At 40.6% G+C, this 23,322-nt stretch overlaps 2 protein-coding genes across 4 annotated transcripts in view; both read left to right on the top strand.

The window, feature by feature from the left end:
- The window catches only part of STAT1 (signal transducer and activator of transcription 1), a 293,833-nt gene that overhangs the window by 240,623 nt on the left and 29,888 nt on the right, over positions 1–23,322 (top strand). The gene's annotated exons all lie outside the window — the stretch shown is intronic.
- LOC114223950 (serine protease 58-like) lies at positions 15,432–18,175 on the top strand. The gene is made up of 5 exons (XM_028122988.2): positions 15,432–15,495; positions 16,029–16,209; positions 16,615–16,868; positions 17,481–17,629; positions 18,021–18,175. Exons 1-5 carry the CDS (start codon positions 15,438–15,440, stop codon positions 18,168–18,170), a joined length of 792 nt encoding a protein of 263 aa, XP_027978789.2. The 5' UTR covers positions 15,432–15,437; the 3' UTR covers positions 18,171–18,175.

Genomic DNA, 23,322 nt, shown 5'->3' on the forward strand with positions numbered 1-23,322 from the left:
CTAGCTAAGGACACCCCAGAATTCAAATTACAATATGCAATTTTACTTTCACTGTTGTAATTACAGTTATTGGATCCTAAAACCATCAACTAAAAGCAACTGGAAGAATAAATTACCCTTCCCCATATTGAAATTGAAGAGAATGAGGGTCCTTAGTTAAGATTTTAATTAAATTGTTCTTCAGCTAGAATTATAAAATTTTATGTAAATAAGGAAGCAACAGTGATGAAGCATATGAATTAGCAATGAGTCTCTCTTTATTTCCATTTCTAAAGGGGAAAACTTGGGAGTTGAAGTAGCACATTATATATCTTGGGGGTAAGATGTCAATATGAAAAAAAAAAACACTAAAATTGCCATGCATGATAATGTGAACTACAGATTTAAAAAAAAAAAGTACCTTGCAAATTATACAGTAGGTAAAATATACTATGTATTCCTCTTTATTGGATTAGAGGAAGGGTTGCAAACTCAGGTTCTTATATCTTGAACTGCACTCTATGTACATAGTCATACGTTGTTTGCATATTATATATTAAATGCTTAGGAATGATCTTTGTTCTCTCTTACCTCCCCAAAACCCTATTCCCATTTTTCTTGAAATGTGTATTTCTCTGTGTTTACATTGTATTCTTCCCAGTTTTTGTATGTACTTGGTTATATAAACAATATCACTTTTTCTTCACTTTAAGAAAAAAATGGTGTGATTCATACATTGGTGACTGATAACTGTCACTTGGCCTTCATGTGAAAAAGACAATGAAGAGTGGTGAGGACTGTGATAAAATAGAAAAGCACATGCCTCCTTTGAAATGAGGCTCTACTTTTAAGCACCAGTAAATATGGCAATAGCCATATCTTTCAATTTTTAAAGAGAAAGCCTGAAAGTATTTAAGTATTTTATTGCTCAGTGCTTTAAAAACAAGAAATTCCATTTTCCGAGGCTAAAAAAATACCAATAATTACCACTGGAAAATGTGAGAGATTAAATATATGTACTTCAAGTCACATTAGGGGAGGAGAGAGAGATGGAAAGTGCCAAGGACCCTGGAGTGGTTCCCCTTAATGGTCTGCCTTCCACCTCTCAGCCAAACACCAACACATATACGGTTCCATGGGACACCTGAGGTGCCATCAGTCATCTCTGATCCTCTTATAGAAACCTTTCCCTAATTTGCTCCAGAGTGAATGTTTCACACTTGAATTCATACTTGCTGGGAGAGATGGGAAAATCTTAGGGCAATTATAACAATAACAATAATGAGCTCATGTTGGGAGTCGGGCACTATTTATTCTTTCACTGAACAAGTATTTACTGAATGCCTGCTATGTGCTAGAGCTATATTTCTGGGATGTGTTAGGCAATTTGTAGGCATTGGAAATATATCAGTTTCAAAAAAAGAAAAAAATGCCTGTCTGTATGGAAATTAGATTCACTGGGGAGACAGATAATAAAATGAATAAATATAGTAAGTATATTAAAATGAATTAAGTGTATTAAGTTGTACTTAATAAGTACTATTAAGAGACGGTGATAAATGCTATGGAGAAAACTAAAGTAAGAAAAAGTAATTTCTCTGGTACCTGAATGTGTAATTGCAATGGATATACTTGGTAACTGGTGGAACCTCCACACTGATTTCTTTTTTTTTTTAATGTGTCTTTTTTTTTTTTAAAGATTTATGTATTTATTTTGAGAGAGTGAGAATGAGAGAGAGAGAGAGTATATGAGAGCAGGGAGGGTTAGAGGGAGAAGCAGGCCCTTTGCCAAGCAGGGAGCCCGATGCGGGACTCAATCCCGGGACTCCAGGATCATGACCTGAGCTGAAGGCAGTTGCTTAACCAACTGAGCCACCCAGGCGCCCTCCACACTGATGTCTTGTACTGTGGGATAAAAGCTCTATTAGTGGGGAAGACAAAGTGAAATATCCAAAATTGATTTGCCCCTTCACATGATAGTAAATTAAAAACAGTATCATGTCCTGGGGGAAATGGCAGAATTTAGTGCTACCATTTAAGACCTAAAGAATACAGGGTGATGGCCCTCATTTATCCCCATTTAATTCACCAGTCTGGACCTTACAAAAATGTCTTATCCTGGGAAATAATAAAGTCAACCAAACAGTTGCCGAGATTGCAGTTACTATGCCAGATGTAGTATCTCTGTTGGAACAGATTAATATGGCCTCAGATACCTTACATTGATTAGCAAATGCTTTCATTTCTATTCCTATCAAGGGAAGGGAACAGAAGTATGTGAATGACACAAACATTTACAGTCTTGACCACTTAATTCTTTTGCTCTCTGTCATAATATAATCCAAAGGAACCTAGACTGCCTAGACATTCTGCATATCATCACAATATTGAAGATACCATATGTGGTGGTTTTTAAGTATGCCCACAAATTATTTGATATTTTTTCCTTCAAAAGACAGAGCTTAATTCCTGTCCCCTTGAGTGTGGGCTGGCCTTAGTGACTTACTTCTAACAAATAGAATATTGCAGAAGTGATGATATGTGACTTTTAAAACATTACAACTTCATTCCTTGCTCTCTTGGATCTTACTGTGAGGGAGGTTGGGTACCATATGATGAGGACACTGAAGCAGTCCTTTCAGAGAGATTTATGTGAAAAGGAACTGAGGCCTTCTGCCAAAAGCCATGTGAATGAGCCCCAATCAAGCCTTCAGATGATTGTCGCCCTGGAGAGCATCTTGCCTATAACCTCATGAGAGACCTTAGCCATACTGCCTGACAGACCTATGCTGTTAGAGGTATTTATGATGGGAAAAGACATTTTATGGAGTTCCCAGCAAGCCCTAGTAAGAGAATCATGATTTAGATATTAGAGTTCTGGAACAATGTTATACCATCTATAGCAAACACCATTCAAAATGTAGTTCCTGATGTGCTGCTAAGCCCTGGTAGACACAGAACACATGATCTTGGGACATTCAGTGGCTATGCAGCCAGACTGTTTGTTACAAGGTGTGTTCTGTCAGATCCACTAAGCCAAAAGGTCATGTGAGCCCAACAGAAGTCCATAGTGAGATAGAAGTGGTACATCAGGGGCGCCTGGGTGGCTCAGTCATTAAGCGTCTGCCTTCAGCTCAGGTCATGATCCCAGGGTCCTGGGTTCAAGCCCTGCATTGTGCTCCTGGCTCAGCAGGAAAACTGCTTCTCCCTCTCCCACTCCCCCTGCTTGTGTTTCCTCTCTCACTGTCTCTCTCTGTCAAATAAATAAATAAAATCTTTAAAAAAGAGAAGAAGAACTGGTACATCAAAGGACAAGTAAGCTGCATGTGTAGATGGCTTAGACTCCTGTTTCATCCACCACTATGGCACCATTGTTTCTCTCTCAGCTTACACTTGTGGTTTTTTTGGGGGTGGGGGGCAGGCAAGTTCCCTTATGATCAGCTCATGGAAAAGAAAAAAAAAGTGTCTTGATATACAAATGGATTAGCTTGGTATGTGGTGAAGCCAGAAATTAACCACTATATTATAATCCTCATCCAAAGATGGCCCTAGAAGACAACAGTGATGGTAAGAGCTTTGGTGGTATATCTGGTCATCTACATTGCGTGGAAAGAAAAGTAGCCTGAAATAAAAATATAAGACTCAAATGATGAATAGTGTAGCTGTTTAGTCAGGGATTTGGAAGGAGAAAATTAAAAAATTGGGAGCAAGCAGGTCTACGGAAGAGGCATGTGGTTAGACTTATAGGAGTCCATTCCTCCAGCTACTGGGAGTATTGCAGAACTCCTTTCAGAATATATTAAAAGCCCTTCCCATCTCAATTATAAAGAATGAAACAACTCAATTTAAAAATAGGCAAAAGACTTGAACAGACACTTTATCAAAGAAGATATATGGATGGCAAATACGCACATGAAAAGATGTTCAACATCATTAATCATAGAGAAATGCAAATTAAAACCAAACTTAAACACTATTTCACCGTTAGGAGAATAGCTGACATGAAAGAGACTGAACACACTGTACACCTAAAATTAATACAATGTTATATGTCAACTATATCTCAAATTTAAAAAGTTTTGAAAAGACTGAGCACACCAAGTATTGGTGAAGATATAGAGGAACTGGAACGCTTACGCCTCTAGTGAGAATGTAAAAAAAAAAAAAAGAAAAGATTTTATTTATTCACTTTAGAGAGAGAGAGAGTGGGGAGAGGCAGCGGGAGAGGGAGAGAGAAATTTTAGCAGACTCCTTGCTGAGCTCAGAGCCCAATGAGGGGCTGGCTGTCACAACCCTGAGATCATGACTTGAGCCAAAACCAAGAGTGGGAAGCTCAACCAACTGTGCCACCCAGGGGCCCAATAATGTAAAATAATTTGGAAAACAGTTTGGCAGTTTCTTTATTTTTTTTTAATTTTTTATTGTTATGTTAATCACCATACATTACATCATTAGTTTTTGATGTAGTGTTCCTTGATTCGTTGTTTGCGTATAACACCCAGTGCTCCATGCAATACATGCCCTCTTTAATACCCATCACAAGGCTAACCCATCCTCTGACCCCCCTCCCCTCTAGAACCCTCAGTTTGTTTTTCAGAGTCCAGCATCTCTCATGGTTCGTCTCCCCCTCCGATTTCTCCCCCTTCATTCTTCCCCTCCTACTATCTCCTTTTTTTTTTAACATATATTTTATTATTTGTTTCAGAGGTACAGATCTGTGATTCAACAGTCTTCCACAATTCACAGGGCTCACCCTAGCACATACACTCCCCAATGTCTATCACCAAGCCACCCCATTGCTCCCACCCCCCACCACTCCAGCAACCCTCAGTTTGTTTCCTGAGATTAAAAATTCCTCATATCAGTGAGGTCATATGATACATGTCTTTCTCTGATTGACTTATTTCGCTCAGCATGACACCCTCCAGTTCCATCCACGTCATTGCAAATGGCAAGATCTCATTCCTTTTGATGGCTGCATAATATTCCATTGTATGTATATGTTTATAATATATATATATATATATCTCACATCTTCTTTATCCATTCATCTGTCAGTGGACATCTTGGCTCTTTCCATAGTTTGGCTATTGTGGACATTGCTGCTATAAACATCGGGGCGCATGTACCCCTTCGGATTCCTAAATTTGTATGTTTGGGGTAAATACCCAGTAGTGCAATTGCTGGGTCATACGGTAGCTCTATTTTCAACTTTTTGAGGAACCTCCATACTGTTTTCCAGAGTGGCTGCACCAGCTTGCATTCCCACCAACAGTGTAGGAGGGTTCCCCTTTCTCCACATCCCTGCCAACATCTGTCATTTCCTGACTTAATTTTAACCATTCTGACTGGTGTGAGGTGATATCTCATTGAGGTTTTGATTTGGATTTCCCTGATGCTGAGCGATGTTGAGCACTTTTTCATGTGTCTGTTGGCCATTTGGATGTCTTCTTTGGAAAAAATGCCTGTTCATGTCTTCTGCCCATTTCTTGATTAGATCATTTGTTCTTTGGGTGTTGAGTTTAAGAAGTTCTTTATAGATTTTGGATACTAGCCCTTTATCTGATATGTCATTTGCAAATATCTTCTCCCATTCTGTCGGTTGTCTTTTGGTTTTGTTGACTGTTTCTTTTGCTGTGCAAAAGCTTTTTATCTTGATGAAGTCCCAATAGTTCATTTTTGCCCTGGCTTCCCTTGCCTTTGGTGATGTTTCTAGGAAGAAGTTGCTGCGGCTGAGGTGCAAGAGGTTGCTGCCTGTGTTCTCCTGTAGGATTTTGATGGATTCCTGTCTCACATTAGGTCTTTCAATCATTTTGAGTCTATTTTTGTGTGTGGTGTAAGGAAATGGTCCCGTTTCATTCTTCTGCATGTGGCTGTCCAATTTTCCCAACACCGTTTGTTAAAGAGACTTGTCTTTTTTCCATTGGACATTCTTTCCTGTTTTGTCGAAGATGAGTTGACCATAGAGTTGAGGGTCCATTTCTGGGCTCTCTATTCTGTTCCATTGATCTATGTGTCTGTTTTTGTGCCAGTACCATACTGTCTTGATGATGACAGCTTTGTAATAAAGCTGGAAGTCTGGAATTGTGATGTCGCCAGCTTTGCTTTTCTTTTTCAACAATCCTCTGGCTATTCGGGGTCTCTTCTGGTTCCATACAAATTTTAGGATTATTTGTTCCATTTCTTTGAAAAAAGTGGATGGTATTTTGATGGGGATTGCATTGAATGTGTAGATTGCTCTAGGCAGCATTGACATCTTAACGATATTTGTTCTTCCAATCCATGAGCATGGAACGTTTTTCCATTTCTTTGTGTCTTCCTCAATTTCTTTCATGAGTATTTTATAGTTTTCTGAGTACAGATCCTTTGCCTCTTTGGTTAGATTTATTCCTAGGTATCTTATGGTTTTGGGTGCAATTGTAAATGGGACCGACTCCTTAATTTCTCTTTCTTCTATCTTGTTGTTGGTGTATAGAAATGCCACTGATTTCTGTGCGTTGATTTTATATCCTGCCACTTTACTGAATTCCTGTATGAGTTCTAGCAGTTTTGGGGTGGAGTCTTTTGGGTTTTGCACATAAAGTATTATATCATCTGCAAACTAGTGAGAGTTTGACTTTCTCTTTGCCGATTTGGATGCCTTTTGATTTCTTTTTGTTGTCTGATTGCTGTGGCTAGGACTTCTAATACTATGTTGAATAGCAGTGTTGATAGTGGACATCCCTGCCACTTTCCTGACCTTAGGGGGAGGCTCTCAGTTTTTCCCCCATTGAGAATGATATTGGCTGTGGGTTTTTCATAGATGGCTTTTATGATATTGAGGTACGTACCCTCTATCCCTATACTCTGAAGAGTTTTGATCAAGAAAGGATGCTGTACTTTGTGAAATGCTTTTTCTGCATCTATTGAGAGGATCATATGATTCTTGTTCTTTCTTTTGTTAATGTATTATATCACGTTGATTGATTTGCAGATGTTGAACCAACCTTGCAGCCCAGGGATAAATCCCACTTGGTCATGGTGAATAATCTTTTTAATGTACTGTTGGATCCTATTGGCTAGTATTTTGGTGAGAATTTTTGCATCCATGTTCATCAAGGATATTGGTCTGTAATTCTCCTTATTGATGGGGTCTTTGTCTGGTTTGGGGATCAAGGTAATAGTGGCCTCATAAAGTGAGTTTGGAAGTATTCCTTCCATTTCCATTTTTTGGAACAGTGTGAGGAGAATAGGTATTAATTCTTCTTGAAATGTTTGGTAGATTTCCCCTGGGAAGCCATCTGGCCCTCGGCTTTTGTTTTTTGGGAGATTTTTGATGACTGCTTCAATTTCCTTAGTGGTTATAGGTCTGTTTAGGTTTCCTATTGCTTCCTGGTTCAGTTTTGGTAGTTGATACATCTCTAGGAATGCATCCATTTCTTCCAGGTTATCTAATTTGCTGGCATAGAGTTGCTCATAATATGTTTTTATAATTGTTTGTATTTCTTTGGTGTTGGTTGTGATCTCTCCTCTTTCATTCATGATTTTGTTGATTTGGGTCATTTTTCTTTTCTTTTTGATAAGTCTGGCCAGGGGTTTATCAATCTTGTTAATTCTTTCAAAGAATCAGCTCCTAGTTTCGTTGATCTGTTCTACTGTTCTTTTGGTTTCTATTTCATTGATTTCTGCTCTGATCTTTATTATTTCTCTTCTCCTGCTGGGTTTAGGCTTTATTTGCTGTTCTTTCTCCAGCTCCTTTAGGTATAGGGTTAGGTTGTGTATTTGAGACCTTTCTTGTTTCTTGAAAAAGACTTGTATTGCTATATACTTCCCTCTTAGGACTGCCTTTGCTGTATCCCAAAGATTTTGAACAGTTGTGTTTTCATTTTCATTGGTTTCCATGAATTTTTTTAATTCTTCTTTAATTTCCTGGTTGGCCCATTCATTCTTTAGTAGGATGCTCTTTAGCCTCCGTGTATTTGGGTTCTTTCCGACTTTCCTCTTGTGATTGAGTTCTAGTTTCAAAGCACTGTGGTCCAAAAATATGCAGGGAATGATCCCAGTATTTTGGTACCAGTTAAGACCTGATTTGTGAACTAGGATGTGATCTATTCTGGAGAATGTTCCATGGACACTAGAGAAGAATGTGTATTCTGTTGCTTTGGGATGGAATGTTCTGAATATATCTGTGATGTCCATTTCGTCCAATGTGTGTCATTCAAAGTCTTTATTTCCTTGTTGATCTTTTGCTTAGATAATCTGTCCATTTCAGTGAGGGGGGTGTTAAAGTCCCCCACTATTATTGTATTGTTGTCAATGTGTTTCTTTGCTTTTGTTATTAATTGCCTTATATAACTGGCTGCTCCCATGTTAGGGGCATAGATATTTACAATTGTTAGATCTTCTTGTTGGATAGACCCTTTAAGTAGGATATAGTGTCCTTCCTCATCTCTTATTACAGTCTTTGGTTTAAAATCTAATTTGTCTGATATAAGGATTGCCACCCCAGCTTTCTTTTGGTGTCCATTAGCATGGTAAATGGTTTTCCACCCCCTCACTTTCAATCAGGGGTTGTCTTTGGGTCTAAAATGAGTCTCTTGCAGACAGCATATTGATGGGTCTTGTTTTTTAATCCAATCTGATAGCCTGTGTCTTTTGATTGGGGCATTTAGCCCATTTACTTTCAGGGTAACTATTGAAAGATATGAATTTAGTGCCATTGTATTGCCTATAAGGTGACTGTTACTGTATATTGTCTGTGTTCCTTTCTGGTCTATGTTGCTTTTAGGCTCTCTCTTTGCTTAGAGGAGCCCTTTCAATATTTCTTGTAGGGCTGGTTTCATGTTTGCAAATTCCTTTAGTTTTTGTTTGTCCTGGAAGCTTTTTATCCCTCCTTCTATTTTCAATGACAGCCTAGCTGGATATAGTATTCTTGGCTGCATATTTTTCTCATTTAGTGCTCTGAATATATCATGCCAGTCCTTTCTGGCCTGCCAGGTCTCTGTGGATAGGTCTGTTGCCAATCTACTGTTTCTACCATTGTAGGTTACAGATCTCTTCTCCCGAGCTGCTTTCAGGATTTTCTCTTGTCTCTGAGACTCGTAAGTTTTACTGTTAGATGTTGGGGTGTTGACCTATTTTTATGGATTTTGAGAGGGGTTCTCTGTGCCTCCTGGATTTTGATGCTTTTTTCCTTTCCCAAATTAGGGAAGTTCTCCACTATAATTTGCTCCAATATACCTTCAGCCCCTCTCTCTCTCTTCTTCTTCTGGGATCCCAATTATTCTAATGTTTCATCTTATGGTATCGCTTATCTCTCAAATTCTGCCCTCGTGATCCAATAGTTGTTTATCTCTCTTTTTCTCAGCTTCTTTATTTTCCATCATTTGGTCTTCTATAACACTAATTCTCTCTTCTGCCTCATTTATCCTAAATTAGCGCCCCCAGTTTTGATTGCATCTCATTAATAGCCTTTTTGATTTTGACTTGGTTAGATTTTAGTTCTTTCATTTCTTCAGAAAGGGTTTCTCTAATAACTTCCATGCTTTTTTCAAGCCCAGCTAGTATCTTTAAAATCATCATTCTGAACTCTAGTTCCAACATCGTACTAATGTCCGTATTGAGTAGGTCCCTGGCAGTCGGTACTGCCTCTTGTTCTTTTTGTTGAGGTGATTTTTTCCGTCTTGTCATTTTGTCCAGAGGAGAATAGATGAGTGAGAGAGCGAAATGCTAACAAGGTAACAACGTCCCCAGAAAATATACTCTAAGCAAATCAGAAAAGACCTGAAACCAGGGGAAAAGAAAGGGAAAGAAAGAAAAAAGAAAAAGATAAAAACAAACAAAAACAGAAAAAAACAAAAAAACCAGAATATGATCAAATATGATCAGGCTGGTGCATAGATCAGTGCCACACACTAGATTTGGGGTGTATTTTCGTCTGTTAGAAGAAAGCACCTCCCAAAATTTTAAAGAAAGAAAAACTTATATATGTACAAAAATAAAGGTTGATATGATGAAGAGATGGAATATGAATGTAAAGATGAAAATTATAAAAAATTTTATAAAAGGAATTGATAAGAAGTTGTTTGAAAAAAAAAGAAGAGGATTTAAAAAAAAAGGGAGAGAATGTGATCAGGCAGGAGACTAGAACAAAGCCATACACTAGTGATTTAGGGTATATTTTGATCTGTTAGAAGAAACTGTATCTCAAAATTTTAGAGATTTAGGGTATATTTTGATCTGATAGAAGAAACTGTATCTCAAAATTTTAAAGAGAGAACAACTTATATATATATGCCAAAAATAAGGGTAACTACTATGAAGGCATAGAATATAACTCTAAAAATGAAAAATAAAAATGTTTTCTAAAAAAGGGATTGATAAGATGTTGGTTGAAAAAGGAAAAAGAAAAATTAAAAAAAAAGACAGTTTTAAAAAAATTAACTTTGAAAAACTAAAGAATCATGGTAAAAATGCCATGAATTCGATATGCAGTATTCCCCTAGCACTGGAGTTCTGCCATTCTCATTGATTGGTAAACTTGGTCTTGGCGGGCTGTTCTTGCTGATCTTATGGGGGAGGGGCCTGTTGCCATGGTTCCCAGATGTCTTTGCCGGAGGCGGAATTGTCCCGCCCTTGTCAGTCAGGGCTAAGCAATCTGCTTGGGTTTGCTCTCGGGAGCTTTTGTTCCTTGCAAGCTTTCAGTACAGCTTTGGAGGATGAGAGTGAAAATGGCGGCCTCCCAATCTCTGCCCCAGAGGAGCTGAGAACTCGGGGCCCCACTCCTCAGTGAGTCCCCAGAGAAAAGCATTCAGTCACTCCCATCTCCCCAGTTTCTGGCTGCCCTCCGTGCTCACCTGGCCAGTGACCGAGCGTTTCTATCTCTGGCACCCGACCTGGTGTGGAGTCTCCAAACCCAGCTGATCCCTACGGTGCGCTCCCGCACCGCTCCTTCCAGGGAAGGAAGGGGAGTCTCCCCGTATCTGCCACTTGTTGGGTCCCTGCTGGAAGATCAGTGGCCCGACTGTGCCGTGGATCACGGTTTATGACAACCTCGAGCTGAGAGCCCACTCCTGGCCTCCATCTCTACAGCCGTCTTTACAGCCGGCTTCCCTGCTCTGATACCTGGGAGCTCTGCCGCACTCAGGCACCCCGGTCTTTCTGTGACCCCCGAGGGTCCTGAGACCACACTGTCCCGCGAGGGTTCCACCCCCAGCTTAGCCACTGGAGTGATGTCCCTCAGCGGAGCCGACTTCTAAAAGTTCCAATTTTGTGCTCCGCAGCTCTATCACTTGCCAGAAGCGGCCGCCGGAGGCTCCTCCCCCGCCGTCTATCCTCCCGAATATCCCCTCGGATTCACTTCTCCGCATGTCCTACCTTCCAGAAAGTGGTCACTTTCTGTTCAGAGAGTTGTTGCTATTCTTTTCTTCGATCTCCTGTTGAGATCATAGGTGTTCAGAATGGTTTGATCCCTATCCAGCCGAATTCCTGAGACCAGACGAAATCCAGGTCTCCTACTCCTCTGCCATCTTGCTCCACCCCCCGGCAGTTTCTTTAAAAGTTAAACGTACACTTACTATATATGATCCAGCCATTTCATCTTTAGTTATTTATCCAAGAGAAAAGGAAGCATATGTTTACATAAAGACATATACACACATATGCACCTACATAAAGACCCACATATATAAAGCATTCACAGAAGCTCTATTTATATAATCCCACTGTAAACAACCCAAATATCCATCAATAGATAAAAATTTTGGTATATCAATACAATAGAATACTACTCAGCAGTGAAAAGGAATGAACTCCAGGGTCACACAACAATATGTATAAATCCAAAATAATTATGCTGCGTGAAAGTAGCCAGACCAAAAAAGAAAACTTACTGTAATGACTATTTAATATTCTAGAAAATACAAATTAATCTATAATGATAGAAAGAGATTAGTGGCTGCCTAGTGATAAGGTGGTAGGTTGGAGGGAAAGAGGAATTACAAAGGGGCATAAGGCATCTTTTGGGAATATGCTCATTAATTTACCAAATTGTACCAAATTTTAAGTATGTGCAATTTATTGTATGTCATTATATTTCAATTAAGTTTTAAAAGAAAAAAAAGATTAAATCTCATACCAGTGATGTCTAATACCTGATCCTTGGAATCAAAGACCATAATCTTGAAATGCTATTCCCATTAATTCACAAGGAAGTGACCTGAGGCAAGCCAGGGAGCTTACATTATCTGGAGGTCAGATCAGTGTGGCAGGTTGTTGGGAGTTTTAAGTCAGGTGATAGATGGTATTCATTCATTCATCCAAAAAATGTATGTATATGCATGAGTGTGTGTGTATAAAACCTGCTATGCAGGGACGCCTGGGTGGCTCAGTCGATTAAGCATCTGCCTTTGGCTCGGGTCATGATCCCAGGGTCCTGGGATGGAGTCCCCCTGTCAGGCTCCCTGCTCGGTGGGGAGCCTGCTTCTCCCTCTGCCTGCCACTCCCCCTACTTGTGCTCTCTTTCTGACAAATAAATAAATAAAATCTTTAAAAAAAAAATCTACTATGCAGTGCTAGGTATTATTTTAGGATCTGGAGACACAGAGTTGAGTCAGATACAAATCCTGCTCTTAAGTCAAGGTCATGAACCAAGTAAATGGAGCTTCTTTTTTTTTTTTAATGTTTTCATTTTGTTTTTTTGTTTGTTTTTTTTTAAAGATTATATTTATTTATTTGACAGAGAGACACAGTGAGAGAGGAAACACAAGCAGGGGGAGTGGGAGGAGAAGCAGGCTTCCCGCGGAGCGGGTAGCCTGATGCGGGGCTTGATCCCAGGACCCTGGGATCATGACCCGAGCCGAAGGCAGACGCTTAACGACTGAGCCACCCAGGCGCCCCGTAAATGGAGCTTCTTAAGTCTGAGACCATCCAGAAGCATGTGAGTGTCTGATAGGATGAGCTATGAGTGTGGAGGTATCACACCCAGATCAGGCGGAACTGGGTTTGGGCATTGAAGTAGAGCTACATTGATCCAGGAAATGTCTCTGAGGATCCAGATTCTGGCCCTTTGACATCCAAGCTTGAGTCATTTAGCAAGGGTTATGGGTAGGAGCAGACTCCCTGATAAGGGGTGAGGTAGGGTAGATGCCCCCAGTGAGCCAAAGAATGAAAGGAAGCATGTAGAGAAATCGTCTATGTGAAGAATACCAAAGAAACTAGCCGACCCAGAGTGAAAATTCTATAGTAGAGAAAAGAGAAAAATCACCAGGGAATAGTTTGGTGGGAGGGACAGTGGACACAAATGGAATCTGAGGGGCTCTTAAAACCCAGTCTGAACAAGTGGAGCTCAGTGGGTGCCAGACAGGAATTAGCACAGATAGGGAGCAGAGAAAGGTCTTACTCCTCAGTATAGTGAGAAGTATAGTCAAATCAGAGGTTGGATGGGAATCCTTTCCTGTGTGAACCCAGGAAGTATAGCCAAGGACTCACAGCCAATCAGAAGAATATATTCAAAACAGGCCACTGTTTGACAAATGACAGGGGGAGGAGCCAGTCCTTTCTCACCAGTAGGGCAACAGATGACTGTAGAAGAATGAAAGTCATGGGATTTTTGACAAGGATCCAAGGAGAAGATATCCAGGTCAAAGCAGAAATTGGTGCCTATGGGGTCCTGATGGGAGATGTCGAGGTGGGGCCAAGTTAAGAGGGCTAAAAGCCAAAGATTACAGCCAATTTTTAAAAGTGGTTAGGACACACAGGGACTAGAGTTGGTCAGAGAGAGGTAAGAAGTTCACCAACAGATGTTTCAAGGACACAGGCCGCTTTTGAGATTGCCCAGGAACTCTGACTCTGCCCATTATGTCATATTCCTACAGAGTCACATGTTAGTACCAGATTACTGAGGGCCTTGGCAGCCAAGCAGAGGAGTTTAGACATGAAGTAATGGGCACTAGGAACAACTGCAAGCTTTTAAGCAAGAGCACAACAAATTAAAAAAAAAAAAAAAATCAATCTGGCAAAATTGGATAGAGAAAGAGATAGCTTGTTGAAGGCCAGTTTGAAAGCTATCACAACAACTCAGTGGCTATATAGTGAGGGTGGCAGCTGTGAGAAAAGGAGTTGCTATCAGAGAGGTGGGAGAGGAAGCCAGATTGTAGGAGGTTAAGCTGGTTGCCTCTGTGTGGTAGATTGTAACAAAAGTCACAACTATAGATTGATAGTATGTAATAACACAAATATAGCAAAGTGTTAATTGAAGAAAAGAGGTGGTGGGCATGGCAGTATTCACAGTACAGTGTTTTTAAATTTTTTGTATGTTTGAAAATTTACACAATAAAATGGCAAGAAAAAGGCCAAATACTATGCCCCTTCTTCTATCTGTGCCCTTGTCATATGATTTTACACATTCTCCCATCAGGTAGTGGACTCTTTTCTACCTGTGACTCTGAGTTGGCCATGCAACTTGATTTGGCCAATGAGACATTAGCAAATATGACACAAGTAAAGGCTTAAAGATTTGGGCATTGAGATTTACCATTTTTCTGATCTTGGGAACTTTGCAACTACCATCATATAAATGATCTTGGACTAGCCTGTTGGATGATGATAGACACATGGCCTAGTTATCCTCATCACTCTAGCTGACAACAAGCCAACCACTGGACATGTTTGTGGGACCATTGACTGCCAGCTGCATCAGTGAGCCCTGCTGAGACCATCCCAAATTGTCAGCCTACAGAATTATGACCAAATAATTGACTACCATTTTAAACCACTAAGTTTTGAGGAAATTTGCCAGCAAAAGCCAACTGATACATTCTACTTGTTATCCCTTTGACTCCATTCTGAGGGAACCCCATGCCGAGCCCTGTCTGTCTCTATGTGGCTCTGCAAAGTTTCAGGGAGAGGTCAGTGGTATCTGGGGGTTAGAGGGAGGATGACATGGTATGGGGACTGTGACATGAAAGGATGTCATGGGGTGGAGCCAGTGTGACATTAGGGCAAGAGTCAATGTGACATGGGTGAAGGCTCAGTTTGTTAGGTGAGGTGTGTAGCTCACAGAGGAGGGAGTTTATTTTGAACTTGAGGGCTAGTAAATGTCACACAGAGAGGTGAAGATCAGCCACACTAAGTGAAGACAGGTGAGTAAATGTAAGGGAACCAGCAACTGAAGTATTACTGGAGACAGTGGAATAAGGCAGACACAACTGGCCAGTTGAGATTTATCTTTGCTAATAAAGTTCTTGGCTTACAGGACATCCATCTGTGGTCAGGCATTTCACCTTAGAAAAATTTCCCAGACAACAATGGGAGGGCAGACACTCTAGAGAAATAAGGTCTGGCTGTCCTTCCCTTTGATGCCATCCTCCCTTGGTTTATATCCCCACCCCACCTTGATATTTCTGCCTTTGCAAAGCTTCTAGGAGATCAGGCTTGTTGGTAGTTCACTCCCTTCCCAGGTCTTCTTACTGCAAGAGGGCATGGAGATCACAGACATGAAACACCTCTTTCTAGTCTTCAGCATTCTGACAGTGACTGGTAAGTGCAGGTTCCTATTTTGGCTTAAAACTTTGAAAAGGTCATATTGGAAGAAAGTGTAGGAAATGGGTCTAGATAAGATGGGTGGAGAGTACATTAGTTAGAAAGGTAAGAATTTGGGATACTGGTGATTGGAAGTTTCCTAGCCCACTCAAAGATATGTAGAGCCCACTGATTTTCCTCTGGCTTCATGGGTGCAAGAGAAGATTCAGACAGATAATAAGACTTGGCACAATGGATGGTGGGTGTTGGCAAAAGAATGTGATTTTGCTATATAGCTAGGAAGGAAGCTTAAGGAAAAGAAAAATCAAGCTGAAGGAAGGAGAAGAGGAGTAAAAAGAAGGAGGATACAAATACAGAGGGAAGTCTAAGGGGAAAGTAACAGAAGGACCCTGAAATGGTTCAGTAACTCCTCAAATGTCAATAACACATTCACCATTTCAAAGCATTTCTGTATAAAGTGTTTCAGACTTCGATCTTCTGGAATATCTGCCTGTCTCTAAAATTCTGTCTTCCTTTCCCCTATCTGACAGTAGTAACAACAATAACTGTAAAACCAACACCGATACAAGTAAAATTAGCCCAGCAGTTCAATCAGATGGACATCAAAACTGTACCAACCTTTTTGGTTTTCCTGAACTCAGAATATAAGTCTTGTTTGGGGACCCTGATCCACAAACAGTGGGTTCTCACTGCAGCCCACTGCTTCTTGCCGTGAGTAATGGGGGTCCTAGAGGGAGAGGTAAGGGGGTACTGAGGCTCGGCCCTGAAGAAACTTGCCCAGGAGCTCTCAAGCCCGAGAAGTGAGTGATTGGAAGGAGGCAGGAAATAGATCTAGGTGGTTATGAGCTAGATTTCTGGGTGGGATGATGTAGACAGAGGGAACTGGGGAAGCTGAGGACTAAGGGATGAATCAATAGGGAAGAAAAGCCTATATACAATGTGGTACAGACCAAAGAATTATAGAAGTGCAGTAGAAATTGCTCATTTGCCAGACAAGGAAATGGAGGTCTTGGCAAGTTATGGAAGGAATTCATACAAAGTCACAAAGCAAGTTGGGGGAGAAAGGATACAAGGTGAACAATAGAATAATATCTAATCCTTCATGGCCTGTTCCAGATTTCTTGAGATAAACATTGCTGCTTCAAAAGAGAGTTTCCAAAACAAGATTGGAAACTTAAGACCCATGCTTACTGTCCAACACCCAGATTTTACCCGGGATTCTGCTGAGCATGACCTCATGCTTATCAAGCTGAATCATCCCCAAAAGCTCAACGATCAGGTGAAGCTGGTGGTTCTGCCCAATACCACAGATGACAGAAGAGGGGAAAAGTGCACAGTCTCTGGCTGGGGCTGGGAATGGAAGAATTCCAGTGAGTGGCCCTCAAGACAGACCCTTAGTGCTCCTTAAGTATCCACTCAAAGAGGATTATCATATAATTTTTATTATAGGTCATGAGAATTGGAAGAAACCTGAGAACTTATAATATCTTAACCTCTAGTTTTATTTATTTGGAAATTGAGGCCCAAGCTGGTAACATGACTGTTTATGGCTGGAGGTCTCTGGAGTCCAGTGTTCTTGACTCATTCATCCCCCAGGTGAGGGCGAAAAAGTGTCTGGGTGAGGAAGGGCTTGGCAAGTAATCCCACTGGTGATGCTAAGTGTGACTTATTCGTTAGAAACTTAGAGACAAACATTCACACAAAAAAAGCATGCACACACAAGCCCAAGGTATGCAGTTTGCAACACTGGGACCAGACCATGGTTTTCTCATTTCATTATGTTTCTTCTTCTCTGGTTCCTTTTCATTTTGGCTTTTTCTTTCATTGAATGATGGAGGGGTTAATAACAGAAAAGAGGGAGTGAAGGGGAGAAGAAAGGGAGATGAACATGTTAAGGATCAAAGAGAAACAAAGCCTTTTCTCTCTTTCTCCCTTTCTGTGTGTGTGTGTGTGCGTGTGTGTGCGCACGCTCGTGTTCATAGACACAGAGCCTGATATCCAGCTAAACCAGACTGTCTTTTGGTTCTCTAATGATGACTGCCAAGAGACTCCAGTAGGACAAATTCCTGTTAAAATCACAGAGAACATGTTCTGTGCAGGATCATCTCTGGAGAACACACACACATGTAAGGTAACTCTTTTCCCTCTGCCCCATTTGAGTTTGGTCTAGGACACTGTTTTGGGGTCCACATATCTCCCTCAACCAATCTAATTTCCTGTCTCTACATTCAAGAAGAGATAAAGGTAAATGGGATCCAGGAAAGAATGTGTCTTTTCAATAATGAATGAACTTAGATGCCAGGGCAGAAACATCTCAGAGTGTTCTTATTTCTTCATGGCTAACTCTGATGTGGCCTAGAATGAGTGCTGGGATGGGCCCAAGATATCCACCAGACATTTCTCCCAGTCCTTATCACCTAAGTCTTTCTATTCTGGACCCCTCAGATAGTGACTTGACTCTAGGTACTAGGTCATCTTTGTTTTGGCTATCCTGCCTGACCCATCTGTCCTTTTCCTAACAGGAATTACCTGCTGCCCCAATCCTGTGCCAGAATCAGCTCCACGGGATCCTATCTTGGTCAGCAGGATGTATTCTGAGAGGTGATATTGGCTACTACACCAGGGTTTCCCACTATACAGACTGGATCTGCAAAGTCATCCACAATAACTGAGCTCTCTCTAGTCCCTCTCCCAGGGCCTCAGAACTGGGTCTACCATCTTAACCCTTCCTTTCCCTCGAGCCTCAGAACAAGATGGGAATAGCGTCTTTGGCTATCAGAAATTTTCTGTTCCTTCTGGTCTCTTGACTTCCCTTCTCCTTTCTCAGTCCTAGCCTGAATGATCATCAGAGGATTTGAGCTTGTTAGCATTCTCCTAAATAAGCTAACTTCTCACCACTCCCTTCCTCTCCTCCAACTTCCTACCCACCTGCCATGGTTACATCAGACTTTTATGGAACAGTTCTCCTCCAACCTCTACCCTCCAGAGGACATATGGGCCTCAGGAATGTGATGGTGAGACTGTGGCATCTCTAGGGTCTGACAGGCCTCTGAGTCAGGCCTGTGCCCTCTCACTCCGTCATATCTAATAAGACTCAGTAAATGCTGCAGTGTTATTAGGCTGCTGGCAAATAATTCTTAGAGATAGAGGCTAGAGTTTTATGATAACAAGAACTATAAGGGTTTCAAAAATGGTTAGGAGATGAAGCAGAAGTGGGTGCAGAGAGGAGTTAAATGGGTCAGACCACCAACGGGAGGAGGGATGATCTCCTGATCATCTGTGCTAAGCACAGAAAAAAATCTAAGATAGGTGACTGGAAAGAGAATGGTAGAAGGATAATAGGGAAATATTGAAACCTAGGTGAGTATAATTGTGTTTGTGTGTGTCTGTGAGTGTGCATATGCATGTGTGTGTATAGACTGGTGGAGATGTGTGCAAAGAATGATCTCACTAAACCAACCAAAGTCTATCCTACACCAATTGCCAATTCAGCTGATTTTCTCCAAATCCTGAATTCACCTGCTCTTATCCTACCTTTCTCAATTATTAAATTAAAAAAAACTAAAATAGGTCCTATTTTTATTATAATATTTTATTTTGAAATTGGTTAAGACAAGAAATTGTAAAAAAATATTACAGAAAGTTTCTGTGTACCCAGTCTTGCCCCATTGATAATATTTCCTATAACCATAGTAAAATGTTAAAACCAGGAAATTCACAGTGGTACAATGCTGTTCATTCAGGTACAGATTTTATTTGGATTTCACCAGTCTTTCTTTATATACACTCTTTTTAAGGGTAAAATTTGAAATCTTATCGCATATATGGATTCCTATGACCATCACCACAAGCAGAATCCAAAACTGTTCTATCACCATATGATCTGAAAGAAACTTCTTCGTGCTATACTTTAATAATCACACTTTTCCTGGCCCTAACCCTTGAAACCATTGATCTATTCTCCACCACTACAATTTTGTCACTTCAGGAATGTTCTGTAGTACGCAATCTACATAAATCCACTACTCTTTTTTTCATTCATGATGTTCCAAGAGTCCTTTCATTGTCATTTCCTTTCTATCTGAATAGCTTTTTTAGTCATTCTTTTAGAGCAGGTCTGCTGGTGACAAATCCTCTTAATGTTTCTTCACCTTATTTCTTGAAGGATATATTTTTTTAAGATTTTATTTATTTATTTATTTATTTATTTATTTATTTATTTATTTGACAGAGAGAGAGAGAGCCCAAGCAGGGGGAGTGGAGAGGGAGAAGCAGGCTCCCCGCTGAGCAGGGAGCCCGATATGGGACTCGATGCCAGGACCCTGGGATCATGACCTGAGCTGAAGGCAGACGCTTAGCCATCTGAGCCACCCAGGCGCCCTTGAAGGATATTTTTTGCTGGATAAAGAATACTGGGCGGCGCCTGGGTGGCTCAGTCCATTAAGCATCTTCTTTCTAGGCCTGTGTTGGGCTCCCTGCTCAGCAGGGAGTCTGCTTCTCCCTTTTCCCCCTCCTTCTGCTTGTGCTCACACTCTATCATAAATAAATAAAATCTTTAAAAAAAAAGAATTCTGGGTTGACAGTGATTTTCTTTCAGGACTTGGAAAATGTTTGCCTCTTTCTTCTGTCCTTCAAGTTTCTGAGGAGAAATCTGTTATCATTTGACTCATTGTTCCCCAATCGGTAATGCATGGTTTCTCTCTGGCTCTGGCAGCTTTCGAAAGTTTTTCTTCATCTGCCTTCATCTTCCCTTTACAGAGATTTAATTGTGACATGTCTGGGTGTGAATTTTTTAAAAAGTTTATTCTGTTTGGGGGTACATCCAGTTTCTTGAATCTGTAGGTTTATGTCTCTCACCAAATTTGAGAAGTTTGAGCCATTACTTCTTCAAGTATTTTTCAGCTTAGTGTTCTTTTTCTTCTGAAACTTTGATAACATGAATGTTAAATCTTCTGTTATTATCCCACAGGTCCCAGGGGATCCATTCATTTTTTTTTAATCCCTTTTTCATCTGTTGTTCATATTGATAATTTCTAGTGCTCTACCTTCAAGTTCACTGACTCTTCTGGCCTGCCAATTTTGCTATTGAATTCATTATTTTAATTGTTATTATTTTCTATATTTATGATGCTTTCACATCTTGGGAGCCTTGCTGGCTACGGAAAAAGTGCCCCTCCCAGAGCTAACTAATTCCTGGAGGTAGTAAATGACTCTGTCTACCACATGCTTTTTATATGCAGACCTACCAATCCAGAGCTCTATCCCAACCACCTCCTTTATCCAACTTTCACACACCAAGCCAATATTTCCCCTGCTCTAAATCACATGGGGCCAGATATTGAACAACTAGAGATCACCACCATAGCTCAGAGCCTGCTGAAATTACTCAAACTATTCAATCCTAAACTTGTTCAAACTTGACTACTGTGCCTCACCTGTTCCTTCTATTGGTTTCCAAATAAAGGCTTGTGCCTGTGCTTTCCTCTCACTCCTCCTGCCTCCTGACTGACTCTAGTACTTCTTCTACTTCTACTTCTACTTCTACTAGAAGTACTTCTAGTACTTCTTAAACTCTTCTTTCAATGGCACTGACCTGTCAGTGTTATCATTTAGTCACTTTTAGACATTAAATCCTAGGTTCAATTAAAACACCCATCTAATGAATTTTTTAGTTCAGTTATATTTTTAAATTCTAAAATTTCCATTTGGTTTATCTTTATATCATCTATAAAATTTGCTAAGATTTTCTGTTTCTTCTTCATTTGACTCTAGTATTTGCAATTGCTTATTAGAATGTTTTTATAATAGCTGCTTTAAAATCCTCATCTGATAATTCCAACATCTTCGTCATCTAGATGTTGACATCTGTTGATTATATTTTCTTACTGGAGTTGAATTTGCCTAATATGGTGAGCAGTTTTGTACTATATCCTGGACAGTTGGATATCCATAAGAGTCTGATTCCTATTTAGATATCCTAACTGAGGGGAGCCTGAGTGGTTCAGGCAGTTAGGTGTCTAACTCTTGATTTCAGCTCAGGTTGCGATCTCAGGGTTGTGGGATCAAGCCCCATGTTGGCCTCTGCACTGGGCATGGAACTCACTTGGGATTCTCTCTCTCCCTCACCCTCTTGCCCTTCCCCCACCCCCATTCACTGTTTCTCTCCTCTAAAAAAAAAAAGATATCCTAATTGAGCATGTACTTAACCAATTTATGTTCTGAATGTATGGCCTAGCCCACTTTTGTGGGCTATGATTCAAATGTCAATTTGGTTTATAAAGCCTCTAGAGTGTTATTCTGTAGGGAGTTGTGGTGACAGAACAATCACACACACACACACACACACACACACACACACACACACACACAAATTGTCTACATCCTAATCCTTAGAACCTATGAATATGTTACCTTACATGGTAAAAGAGACTTTGCAAATGTGATTAAGTTAAGGATCTTTTTTTTTAATTGATTCTTTTATTTTAAGATTTTATTTATTTTTGACTGAGAGAGGGAGTGTACAAGCAGGGGAAGAAGCAGGCAGAGGGAGAGGGAGAAGCAGGTTCCCCACCAAGCAGGGGGCCCAATGCGGGGCTCGATCCCAGGACCCTGGGAGCTGAAGGCAGATGCCCAACCGTCTGAGCCACCCAGGCGCCCTGAAGATCTTGATATGGGAAGATTAGCCTGGATTTCAAGGTGGGCCCAATGTAATCACAAGTGTCTTCAAAAAAAGAAGGCAAAAGGATCAAAAAAAGAGGGGAGATGTAATCACAGAAGTAGAGGTTGGAGTGATGTGCTTTAAAGATAGAGGCAGGGGCCATGAGCCAAGGCACACAGGCAGCCTCTAAAAGCTGGAAAGGCAAGGAAATTGATTCTCCCCAAAGCCTCCAGAAAGGCTTCCAGAAAGAAGGCAGTTCTATGGACACCTTGATTTTAGCCCAGTAAGACTCACTTTGACTTTCTGATCTCTAGAACTGTAAGGTAATAAATTTGTGTTGTTTTAAGCCACTAATTTTTGGCAATTTTTTATAACAGCAATAGGAAACTAATACATGGTAGAAGTTAATTAGAGTTCTGCCAACCAGCCCCACTCCTGGAGCACCATAGGGATGAGGGAGTACATGGCTTTTTCATAGGTTTTATCTCAAGATCAAGGAAATTGCCAATAACTTATTGGTTTAAAACAACAAAAATGTATTATCTCATGGTTTCCTTAGTTAAGAATTCCATAGCTCAATGTCTCATAAGGCTAAAATCAAGATGTGGTCCAGCCACATCCCCACCTGGAGGTTCAACTAGGGAAAGATCCACTTCCACCTCTTTCACATTGCTGGCAAAATTCATTTCCTTTCAGTTGTTAAGGCTAAGATCCCCGAGTCTTGCTACCTGTCAGCAGGGGACCACATTCAGCCCCTAGAGTCATTCTCAGATCTTTCCCATGTGGACTCCTCCATCTTAGCAACAGAAAACCACCCTCATGTCAAATGCTTCTCATGTTGTGAATTTCTCTGACTTCCCCTTCTACTACCAGGCAAAGAAAACTCTTAACTTTTAAAGGGCTCATGTGATTAGGCCTGGACCACCTGGATAATCTCCTTATCTTAATGTCCACCATGCCATATAACATAGCCTAACCACAGAGGTCATGTCCATCAAATTCACAGTTCCAGGTCAGGACATCTACTCAATAGCAGGAAACTTGGGGGTACATCTTAGAATTCTGCCTACCACATATAGTTAAGAAGTTTCTGTTCTATTGGGCTTCTCCTTTCCCAGTCCTTTGGCTAGAGAGATAAGATTTTCTTATTTTTGTTGTCATTGCTG

The sequence above is a fragment of the Eumetopias jubatus genome, unplaced genomic scaffold (genome assembly GCF_037043125.1).
Source record: "Eumetopias jubatus isolate StellerSeaLion01/CBP00866 unplaced genomic scaffold, mEumJub1_p1.0 scaffold_3, whole genome shotgun sequence".
NCBI classification, from domain to species: domain Eukaryota; kingdom Metazoa; phylum Chordata; class Mammalia; order Carnivora; family Otariidae; genus Eumetopias; species Eumetopias jubatus.